This window comes from Salvelinus alpinus, chromosome 14, assembly GCF_045679555.1.
Source record: "Salvelinus alpinus chromosome 14, SLU_Salpinus.1, whole genome shotgun sequence".
Classification (NCBI taxonomy): domain Eukaryota; kingdom Metazoa; phylum Chordata; class Actinopteri; order Salmoniformes; family Salmonidae; genus Salvelinus; species Salvelinus alpinus.
The window spans coordinates 1,489,332-1,501,638 of record NC_092099.1 but is presented as its reverse complement, the minus strand read 5'-3'; the positions used below and the strand labels follow the sequence as shown (position 1 = coordinate 1,501,638).

Sequence of the window (12,307 nt, the reverse complement as noted above, 5' to 3'; positions counted from 1 at the left end):
CACATGAAATGTATGTTGCATTCAAATCGATGACCACCATGACTAAAGCCATGACTTTAATTGTCTACACCTGTCTAAAAATGTGGGCACAATCAGAATGTGGGCAAGATCAGGTCAAAGGATGCATGTTAGCACAATATATGAATGGGGCTTTAAGGACTGAGAAAACATTTAAACAGAGATGGAAGAGGAAGCGAGACATCCCACTCCCTCATTTGCTCTGTTTCAGTGGAAGTCTATGAACTAAGTAGACTAGATCCAGCTGCTATCGCATTGATGTCTATGGAGTCCCACCCCCTTAAGTAGACAGGAACTGACCTTTTTTTTCAATAGTAAACAATCTGAGTGAACTATCTTCATTTATCCAGTCTTTGATTTAAAGGTAATTTAAATAAAGTTGGATTCATTTTTAATTTGAATTTGACATGGAACGCTCACGTACCATGATAAATATTTAATTTCTCAGATATTTTCTCCCTCTCACAGAATCAGATTGTTAGGATTAACCACATGCTATGGGTAAAATGTTTCATTACACAACAATCATTGCAATCAGTCGTTTATGTAACCTGTGAAGAGGACACACATCTAATTGAACACTGTTGACCTTCCTGAAGTGAAAACTAACAACATAAATCTGTTGGTGGAATCCTGGTCCCAGAATGATAACATTCCTATGGTGTATATCTGCGCAGACATGCAGACATTCTGAGTTTTCTGCTCCACCCTTACCCCCCGAGCTGGAAAAATGAGGGGAGAGTACAGGAAGATAGAGGATTCCACATGCTCGTCTGTGGAGTGAACTGGGAAGTGACCCCCCCGCTGTCTCTGTGGAATTTGTGTAGAATCCTGCAGTCTGGTGGTTTAGCATTTGCGTGACCCTGACACTCATTCTGGTCAGGTCAGCTTAACTTTGAACACAATAGAACCTGGTCAGTAGGACCACATCAAATATTTCTCCACCGTGGTGTGTACAATGAAAAATTATGCATTTGACAACTTGACGATCTTGAACACAATATCAGACTTTTAAAGTTACCTGTATGATATTTGAAATCTGTCAGCTGTGAATATATATAATGTGTGTGTGATGCATAAAAAAGACATCACCTGCCATAGCTCATCAGGTACAGCTACTATAACTCAGTTCTCTTGTATAGGGTAGGCATATGGTGAAATAGTCCTCAAGGGCCAAAGTCCTACTGGGGCATGTTCAGGAAGGCAGAACGTTGTGGAATGTTCAGATATAAATAGGTTATGTAGAACAAACATGCCTCTCTGACATTCTGAATGAAGAGTCATCATGTCTTGTCAGCTGTAACACAAATTTCATCACATTTCTATCCGCAATGTTCCGCAATGTTGGAGTTCAGGTTTTCTTGTCTATCTGATAGTTAATTGATCAATTAATATCACTGATTGCCGGGGAGTTTACCCACCTGTGGCCCACTATAATTGATAGATTCCAAAGTGAGGATCTGGAAATACACCTTTCATCTCAGACAAACCTACCCCACCGTTTCCTCTTGAGTGATGTTATCTTAACTGTAAATGTGAAAATGGACACCCAAGAGCGACATTTTAAAGATGGGCCAAAGTTACTTTCGTGATATAAATTATTTATTTACATTACAGAAAAAATACCCCACCAAGACAATGTAATAACTATTGGAAATAGATCAGTAATACATAACCAAATAGAGCTGTACTATAGTACCATAGTTTCCTCTCCGGTGACCTATACCACAGGTGCAAGGCATCACGTGTAGCCCCCCTCCCAACCCCCCATTGCTTCTCCCCCTAAAAACAACCAACATCCCCCACAAACATCAGCTAACCCACTTCTATAGCCCCCCCCCCCCCCTCCCAACCCAACACACCGACCCTGTATCCTCACCCCAAAAGCCCATTGTTCAATGACTCATCATTGGTGTCGGCGCTGGTCTCCAGAAGGATGAAGTTGCCCCTAGATGCTGATCTAAGGTCAGTTTTGCGTTTCGTCCCCCTCCCACTACCCAATCCTTTATAGTTCATTCAGGTTGGGATTGTAGGGAAGTACAAGAAGGGTGAAGCTGATCCTAGATCTGTGTCTACGGGGCAACTTGGACCCAGAGAGGAGCGGGTCTCAGGGTTTCCCCCATCGCGGGGCGGCTCAGTCAGATGAGGCGGGTGGAGGCGCGCATGGTGTTCTCCGAGCTGTAGTGGGTGGCATTCTGCTTCTGCCGATTGACCCTGTTGCTCCGCGGGCACTTCCTGTCCAGACAGGAAGTGGAGTAGAGGAGAGAGAAAGGAGAGAAAGGAGAGAGAGAGAGACAGAGAGAGAGGAGAGGAGGTATAACAACAAGAGAGAGAGAGAGAGAGAGAGTGCTGTAAGCTATTTGTTTTATGTTCATTATACAAGGGTTTAATGCCCAAAACACAGTTTTTTTTCATAATAAATAAATAGTTCTGATTTATTGACCCTCAGTTGATTTTACCTTTGGGTTGCTCATATACTTGAAGGGAAATCAACAAGTCAAATAGGGAACTAACTAGGGAAAAGGGCATTGAATTGTTTTGGAAATACTTGTTATAAAAAATGTAATAGCCTTCATTGCCACCTAGTGGTGCGGTCAATGATATGCAAGTACATAGAGAAAAGTCAGCAAATACAAGCTAACAAAATACACTGAACAAAAATATAAATGCAGCATGTAAATTGTTGGTCCCGTGTTTCATGAGCTGAAATAAAAGATCCCAGACATTTTCCATATGCACAAAAAGCTTATTTCTCAATTTTTAATAGCACAAATTTGTTTACATCCCTGTTAGTGAGCATTTCTCCTTTGCCAAGATAATCAATCTACCTGATATGTGTGGAATATCAAGAAGCTGCTTAAATAGCACGATCAATACACAGGTGCACCTTGTGCTAGGGACAATAAAAGGCCACTCTGGAATGTGCAGTCACACAACACAATGCCAAAGATGTCTCAAGTTTTGAGGGAGTGTGCAATTGGCATGCTGACTGCAGGAATTTCCACCAGAGCTGTTGCCAGAGAAATGAATGTTCATTTATCTACCATAAGCCACCTCCAACGTCGTTTTAGAGAATTTGTCAGTACGTCCAACTGCCTCACAACCGCAGATCACGTGAATGGCGTCCTGTGGGTGAGTGGTTTGCTGATGTCAACGTTGTGAACAGAGTGCCCCATGGTGGCGGTGGGGTTATGGTATGGAAAGGCATAAGCTATGGAAAACGAACGCAATTACATTTTATCGATGGCAATTTGAATGCACAGAGATACCGTGACGAGATCCTAAGGCCCATTGTCGTGCCAGTCATCCGCCGACATCGCCTCGTGTTACAGCATCATAATGCACAGCCCCATGTCACAAGGATCTGCACACAATTCCTGGAAGCTAAATATGTCCCAGTTCTTCCATGGCCTGCATACTCACCAGACATGTTATCTATTGAGCATGTTTGGGATGCTCTGGATCGATGTGTACGACAGAGTGTATATATACAGTGGGGAGAACAAGTATTTGATACACTGCCGATTTTGCAGGTTTTCCTACTTACAAAGCATGTAGAGGTCTGTAATTTTTATCATAGGTACACTTCAACTATGAGAGACGGAATCTAAAACAAAAATCCAGAAAATCACATTGTATGATTTTTAAGTAATTAATTTGCATTTTATTGCATGACATAAGTATTTGATACATCAGAAAAGCAGAACTTAATATTTGGTACAGAAACCTTTGTTTGCAATTACAGAGATCATACGTTTCCTGTAGTTCTTGACTAGGTTTGCACACACTGCAGCAGGGATTTTGGCCCACTCCTCCCTACAGATCTTCTCCAGATCCTTCAGGTTTCGGGGCTGTCGCTGGGCAATACGGAGTTTCAGCTCCCTCCAAAGATTTTCTATTGGGTTCAGGTCTGGAGACTGGCTAGGCCACTCCAGGACCTTGAGATGCTTCTTACGGAGCCACTCCTTAGTTGCCATGGCTGTGTGCTTCGTGTCGTTGTCATGCTGGAAGACCCAGCCACGACCCATCTTCAATGCTCTTACTGAGGGAAGGAGGTTGTTGGCCAAGATCTCGCGATACATGGCCCCATCCATCCTCCCCTCAATACGGTGCAGTCGTCCTGTCCCCTTTGCAGAAAAGCATCCCCAAAGAATGATGTTTCCACCTCCATGCTTCACGGTTGGGATGGTGTTCTTGAGGTTGTACTCATACTTCTTCTTCCTCCAAACACGGCGAGTGGAGTTAGACCAAAAAGCTCTATTTTTGTCTCATCAGACCACATGACCTTCTCCCATTCCTCCTCTGGATCATCCAGATGGTCATTGGCAAACTTCAGACAGGCCTGGACATGCACTGGCTTAAGCAGGGGGACCTTGCGTGCGCTGCAGGATTTTAATCCATGACGGCGTAGTGTGTTACTAATGGTTTTCTTTGAGACTGTGGTCCCAGCTCTCTTCAGGTCATTGACCAGGTCCTGCCGTGTAGTTCTGGGCTGATCCCTCACCTTCCTCATGATCATTGATGCCCCACGAGGTGAAATCTTGGATGGAGCCCCAGACCGAGGGTGATTGACCGTCATCTTGAACTTCTTCCATTTTCTAATAATTGCGCCAACAGTTGTTTCCTTCTCACCAAGCTGCTTGCCTATTGTCCTGTAGCCCATCCCAGCCTTGTGCAGGTCTACAATTTTATCCCTGATGTCCTTACACAGCTCTCTGGTCTTGGCCATTGTGGAGAGGTTGGAATCTGTTTGATTGAGTGTGTGGACAGGTGTCTTTTATACAGGTAACGAGTTCAAACAGGTGCAGTTAATACAGGTAATGAGTGGAGAACAGGAGGGCTTCTTAAAGAAAAACTAACAGGTCTGTGAGAGCCGGAATTCTTACTGGTTGGTAGGTGATCAAATACTTATGTCATGCAATAAAATGCAAATTAATTATTTAAAAATCATACAATGTGAGTTTCTGGATTTTTGTTTTAGATTCCGTCTCTCACAGTTGAAGTGTACCTATGATAAAAATTACAGACCTCTACATGCTTTGTAAGTAGGAAAACCTGCAAAATCGGCAGTGTATCAAATACTTGTTCTCCCCACTGTATATACATATATAGCATACAGTAGGATATATAAATAAATATGTTTAAGTGGTAGAAATCCGCTAAATGAATGACTCAAATAGTTTCTATAAGAATGTAAATGACAATGATCCCCTCAACAGTCAATAAAGGACATCAATAAACATCAATATAACGCATTATATTACAACTCCTGTTGATCTTATACTACTTTGATACATATCAAATGGTTGGTACCTAAGTATAGAAAAGAGCTATTGTGTTCGTATTCTAAATATTCTGTACCACATTCTATCATTTGTAATCTCTGACACTGTAAAACCAATGCAGCTAGGGCTTAATTATGCAAACCATTAAAAACAGAATTCACTAATTAACAGAAATTCGATTAAGCAGCCTGGAATGTGGATATGGGGAGGCTCCATTTCCATAATGAAGCACAAATTAGCCTATACACTTTCAACAAAAGGCGCTATAAATTAATGGTAATGTAGTATGGTCCCTGAATGCAATATTCAAAATACATAGGATTGGTCTTCGGCCGGTTCTTTTGAACACTTGGTATTTTTAACTATTTGTTCCCTGTATAAATAAATTAATGGGATCGTTCACCAAAATTACAAAAATACACATTGGTTTCCTTAGCCTGTATGCAGTTTATTGACAACGTATGACAGCAATCGATGCTTTGCTTAAGTTTCCTTGGCACTGTTTCCACATGCTAATGCTTTAGCATTTGTGGCACAAATCGCATTCAAGTCATGGTTCAAATATTATATTGTTTTGTGCATCATGTCCAAATCATACGAAAGTAACTAAAATTAATTGTGAAGGTCAACAAAGTCACTTATAGATGTTTTGAACATGATGCGTGAAAAATGAATGGGATTTGTGTCACAAATGCTAAAAAGTTAGCGTGAGGAAACATTGCCAGGGAAAACAAAGCATTGATTTCAGTTATATCTGCTGTCAGGGTAAGGAAACCAATATATAATTTTGTAATTTGGGTGAACTATCCCTTTAAATTAAATGTGTGCATTTAGAATAGTGGGGAAGTGTGAGGGCCTAATGTACTAATGTGAGCGAGTCGTAAAATGCATGCGTGTTGTTTGCTACAGAAGCAATGTGAATTTGATTAAACTGTATTGAATTCAGAGGTTTATTGGAAGATAAATTAAAGTGAAAGTAAACTGACTGGACACAACCTCATAACTGTGCCTTCTGTAATTGACCTACACAGACGGTCTCTCTCTCTCTCTGTCTCTCTCTCTCTCTCTCTCTCTCTCTCTCTCTCTCTCTCTCCCTATCTCTCTCTCTCTCCCTCTCTCTCTCTCTCTCCCTTTCTCTCTCTCTCTCTCTCTCTCTCTCTCTCTCTCTCTCGGCACATAGCCTGTCTTCTTTTGAGCCAGGCCTGCCTATGGCGGCCTTTCTCAATAGCAAGGCTATGCTCACTGAGTCTGTACGTACTCAAAGTTTTCCTTAAATTTGGGTCAGTCACAGTGGTCAGGTATTCTGCCACTGTGTACTCTCTGTTTAGGGCCAAATAGCATTCTAGTTTGCTCTGTTTTTTTGGTAGTTCTTTCCAATGTGTCAAATAATTATCTTTTTGTTTTCTCATGATTTGGTTGGGTCTAATTGTGTTGCTGTCCTGGGGCTCTGTGAGGTCTGTTTGTGTTTGTGAACAGAGCCCTAGGACCAGCTTGCTTAGGGGACTCTTCTCAAGGTTCATCTCTCTGTAGGTGATGGCTTTGTTATGGAAGGTTTGAAGGCTTCCTTTTAAGTGGTTGTAGAATTTAACGGCTCTTTTCTGGATTTTGATAATTAGCGGGTATCGACCCAATTCTGCTCTTCATGCATTATTTGGTGTTTTACATTGTACACAGAGGATATTTTTGCAGAATTCTGCATGCAGTCTCAATTTGGTGTTTGTCCCATTTTGTGAATTCTTGGTTGGTGAGCGGACCCCAGACCTCACAACCATAAAGGGCAATGGGACGTGCACGTTTAGTTTTTTGCCCTAACATTACACAGCTGATTCGATTATCAAAGCTTGATGATTAGTTGATTATTTGAATCAGCTGTGTAGTGCTAGGGCAAAAAACTAAATGTATACTCCTTGGGGTCCCGAGGACAGAGTTTGGGAAACCCTGCTCTTGGGCAACGGTGTCTAGATGGAATTTGTATTTGTGGTGCTGACAACTGGACCATTTTTGGAACACCATTATTTTTGTCTTACTGAGATTTACTGTCAGTACCCAGGTCTCACAGAATCTGTGCAGAAGATCTAGGTGCTGCTGTAGGCCCTCCTTGTTTGGGGACAGAAGCACCAGATCATCAGCAAACAGTAGACATTTGACTTCGGATTATAGTAGGGTGAGGCCGGGTGCTGCAGACTGTTCTAGTGCCCTCGCCAATTCGTATATATATGTTGAAGAGGGTGGGGCTTAAGCTGCATCCCTGTCTCACCCCACGGCCCTGTGGAAAGAAATGTGTGTTTTATTTGCCAATTTTAACCGCACATTTGTTGTTTGTGTACATGGAATTTATAATGTCGTATGATTTTCCCCCAACATCACTTTACATCAATTTGTATAGCAGACCCTAATGCCAAATTGAGTCAAAAGCTTTTTTGAAATCATCAAAGCAGGAGAAGACTGCTTTGTTTTGGTTAGTTTGTTTGGGTAGGAGGGTTTGTATTTTGTCCTGTTGTTCATTCAATGTAATTGGAGAATCCAGTGGGTTCTGGTCTTTAATACTGTTGATTCTAAGATTTGTATTTGATCATGTATATGTTTTTGCTGTTTGTTCTTTGTTATAGGGCCAAAAAGATTGGAGAAGTGGTTAACCCATACATCTCCATTCTGGATAGATAACTCTTCGTGTTGTTGTTTGTTTACTGTTTTCCATTTTCACAGAAGTGGTTAGAGTCAATTACATCGAGCTGATTTCTGACGTGCTGTACCTTCTTTTTCCATAGTGTATTTCTGTATTGTTTTAGTGATTCACCATAGTGATGGTGTATGCTCAAGTTTTCTGTGTCTCTATGTTTTTGGTTGGATAGGTTTCTCAATTTCATTCTTAGGTTTTTGCATTCTTCATCAAACCATTTGTCATTGTTATTAATTTTCTTTGGTTTGCTGTTTGACATTTTTTATTTGATAGGGAAGCTGAGAGGTCAACTATACTGTTTAGATTTTCTATTGCCAAGTTTACACCTTCACTATTACAGTGTAATGTTTTGTCCGGGAAGTCTAAAAGTGATTACATTTGTTGTTGTCTAAATGTTTTTTGGTAGGTTTCCACACTACTTTCCTTCCATCTATTGCGTTTCTTTACATTATTCAGTTCCTTTGGCTTTGATGCCTCATGATTGAGTATTGTTCTGTTCAAGAAGACTGTGATTTTGCTGTGATCTGATAGGTGTGTCAGTGGACTGACTGTGAATGCTCTGAGAGACTCTGGGTTGAGGTCAGTGATAAAGTAGTCTACAGTACTACTACCAAGAGATGAGCTATAGGTGTATCTACCATAGGAATCCCCTCGAAGCCTACCATTGACTATGTACATACCCAGCATGTGACAGAGATCCAGGAGTTGTGACCCGTTTCGGTTGGTTATGTTGTCGTAGTTGTAGCCAAGGGGGCATATGGGGGAGGGAATGCTGTCACCTCCAATTAGATGTTTGTCCCCCTGTGTGCTGAGGGTGTCAGGTTCTTGTCCAGCTCTCGCATTTAGGCTGCCACAGATTAGTACATGTCCCTGGGCCTGGAAATGATTGATTTCCCCCTCCAGGATGGAGAAGCTGTCTTCATTAAAGTATGGGGATTCAAGTGGGGGGGATATAGGTAGCACACAGAAGTACATTTTATCGACATAACCCGAAAGGCCGCTCAGCAAGGAAGAAGCCACTGCTCCAAAACCGCCATAAAAAAGCCAGACTACGGTTTGCAACTGCACATGGGGACATAGATCGTACTTTTTCAAGAAATGTCCACTGGTCTGACGAAACAAAAATAGGACCGTTTGGCCATAATGACCATCGTTATGTTTGGAGGAAAAAGGGGGAGGCTTGCAAGCCGAAGAACACCATCCCGACCGTGAAGCACGAGGGCGGAAGCATCATGTTTTGGGGGTGCTTTTCTGCAGGAGAGACTGGTGCACTCCACAAAATAGATGGCATCATGAGGTAGGAAAATTATGTGGATATATTGAATCAACATTCTCAAGACGTCAGTCAGGAAGTTAAAGCTTGGTCACTAATGGGTCTTCCAAATGGACAATGACCCCAAGCATATTTCCAAAGTTGTGGCAAAATGGCTTAAGGACAACAAAGTCAAGGTATTGGAGTGGCCATCACAAAGCCCTGACCTCAATCCTATAGAACATTTGTAGGCAGAACTGAAAAAGCGTGTGCGAGCAAGGAGGCCTACAAACCTGACTCAGTTACACCAGCTCTGTCAGGAGGAATGGGCCAAAATTCACCCAACTTATTGTGGGAAGCTTGTGGAAGGCTACCCGAAACGTTTGACCCAAGTTAAACAATTGAAAGGCAATGCTACCAAATACTAATTGAGTGTATGTAAACTTCTGACCCACTGGGAATGTGATGAAAGAAATAAAAGTTGAAATAAATCATTCTCTTTGCCATTTCACATTCTTAAAATAAAGTGGCGATCTTAACTGACATAAAACAGGGAATTTTTTACTAGGATTACATTTCAAGAATTGTGAAAAACTGAGTTTAAATGTATTTGGCTAAGGTGTATGTAAACTTCTGACTGTATGTCCTCAGTGGGTACGGGGGGGTTGTCAGTTGGGCTATCAAGATGGCTGACAGGGGGGGGTGCTCAGAGGAGGTGGGATGCCCTGGGCCTGGGGTTCTTCATTTGTCTGTCCTGCTGTGATGTCGAGGCTATGGTCAGGGTCTGAGGTGGGCTGTTCTGCTGGCTTCTCTGCGGGGGTGGCCAGCTCTCTAATGGTTTGCTCTCTGTCACACGTCATTGTTCTCACCTTCTCCTCGAGCACTTCCACCTTTCACTTTCACCTCCTCTAGTGCTCTGTTCTTTTCCTGCTCCTTCTCCTATTGATGTTGTCTCACCACAGTCCAGAGCGCAGATATGTCTCTCTCCACCTCCAGCTCTCCAGGTCTGGTTGACTGGAGAGTGTTCCAGGTGTTCCAGCTCCACCTGCCTTACCTCCAGCTGGGTGAATTTATCCTTAATTTCAATGAGGTAGTAGTTCTCTGTGCTGGGAGGTTGACTTTCTGCTTGAGATTGCTTGTCTGTGGTGTTGTATAATGAAGAGGTCTGGTCTGACACGCTCGGGCTGGGGGTATCTTTCTATAGAGAGAGCTTATCCTGCTAAGCTATCTTTTTGATTATGTGAAAGTCCAGCTGAAACTGTTTGGGGTTGCCCTGTACCATTACTGTTCCAGACTTGAACAGGTTGACATTGGCTGACCCAAAGTCCTCGTTGTCTAATATCCTGAGTTTCCACCCATCGATAACACCACCCCCTCTTAACAGAGGGGTAGTGTGTTAACATAGCATTGTGCCAAGCCAAGCGATGGTCTGTGTGGAAGATTAAGTTGCTTATGTACCCATTTTTATAATAGTAATCAAAAAGTGTCTCTTGTTTTTCCATAAGGAGCAAAAAAAAAGTATTTTTGTACGCATTTCGTGCCTAATAATTTTTTACATCCAAAGAATGAAATAATTTGAAAGACATTTACAACAGGGGAAAAACAACTGTAGCTCTTGACAAATACTAAAAAAGATCATATGAGAAAACACTTTTCCATCAAGCAATTATCTCTGCAGTGCATATAAAACACTGCATCAATCAGCTATTTGTTAATTTTCTTAGTCAGCATCCTCACTGAGGTAATGCCATACTTCCTGTATTGTAATGACCTCTGAACATCGGGAAAGGGCTTCAAAGGCGGGGTAGGCTGTGAAACTCTCCTGCCATTGTTGGGCTAAAGGGCTTGTACACCTCTCATTTCACACCTCAGTGCTAATTGAAATTGCAGTCAGATACGTTCTGTCCTAGCAAGCTTGGTAGCCTTAACTTAACATTCAGTCCTTATAGAGTCAAATATATAATTGTAATGTATTTACTTCTTGGCTTTAAACATGGCTTCAGACTAAACATTACTCACTCAGTTCCAGGTTGGATGGTGTTTTCAGGTTTATGTTGTTTGTTTGCCAGAGCATTTGCTGTAAAGCTTGGAAATCTTTGGTAGTAGGAATCCTTCCAGGTAATTTTGTCCAAAATCGGGGTTATAGGTTTGTAGTTTTGATTTGGATTGAAAGAGGGTAGTAGAGGGTAGTATCCTGTATATGTCCTTGCCGAAATCCAAGTTTATCTAACTCTAAATCTAACTTTTTGTAAAAACACGCTGAAAAATGTGGGAGCTCATCTTTCTCTCTTGACCTACACAGACTCTCTCTCTCTCTCTCTCTCTCTCTCTCTCTCTCTCTCTCTCTCTCTCTCTCTCTCTCTCTCTCTCTCTCTCCCTCCCTCCATGTCGTCTTGATTTCGCTCTCTCTCTCCCTCCCTCCCTCCCTCCCTGTCGTCTTGATTTCTCTCTCTCTGTCTCGCTCTCGTTTCATCTTGGTTATAGCTTTTTTTTTTTTACTTTATTAAATGTCATGTCTTGCATAGGTCAAGATGACCTTTCCACGTTCCCTCCGCAGCACCAAAACGTAACCCCCTATGATGCACTACCTCTCATCATGGATCTCTGTTTGTGTATGTAGTCCTCTGTAGAAGTGGGTGTGAACGCACATACAGTGCCTTCAGAAAGTTTTCACACCCTTTTACTTTTTCCACATTTTGTTGTGTTACAGCCTGAATTTAAAATAGATTACATTTAGATTTTTGGTCACTGGCCTACACACAATACCCATAATGTCAAAGTGGAATTATGTTTTTCAAACATGTGGACTAAAACCTCCCTGTCTCTGTGTTAATCTCTGCACGCTCAACCCAACACCTCACGGTTTACCAAAGTGTGTATGCACAGCATGTGAGAGTTTACACATATGGTTGCCTAATGTAGTGGTTCTCAACCCCCAATCTAATTTTGCTCTGCCCAAAGTACCCCCTTGTGTGAACCTGATCATTAGGCCAATGTTCTTATCGGTCTTTCCAAGTACCTCCTGTGGCTAGCCTAGGTACCCCAAGGGTACAACCTTTGGTTGAGAAGCAC

The 12,307-nt window shown here is 42.1% G+C and overlaps 1 protein-coding gene across 1 annotated transcript in view; it reads right to left on the bottom strand.

The window, feature by feature from the left end:
• Positions 1-1,598: 1,598 nt before the first annotated feature.
• Positions 1,599-12,307, bottom strand: part of LOC139538297 (tomoregulin-2-like) — a 128,024-nt gene continuing 117,315 nt past the window's right edge. The window contains exon 10 of the mRNA XM_071340153.1: positions 1,599-2,253. Within this exon, the coding sequence (XP_071196254.1) occupies positions 2,157-2,253 (97 nt within the window). The 3' untranslated portion in view covers positions 1,599-2,156. The remainder of the gene's footprint in view (positions 2,254-12,307) is intronic.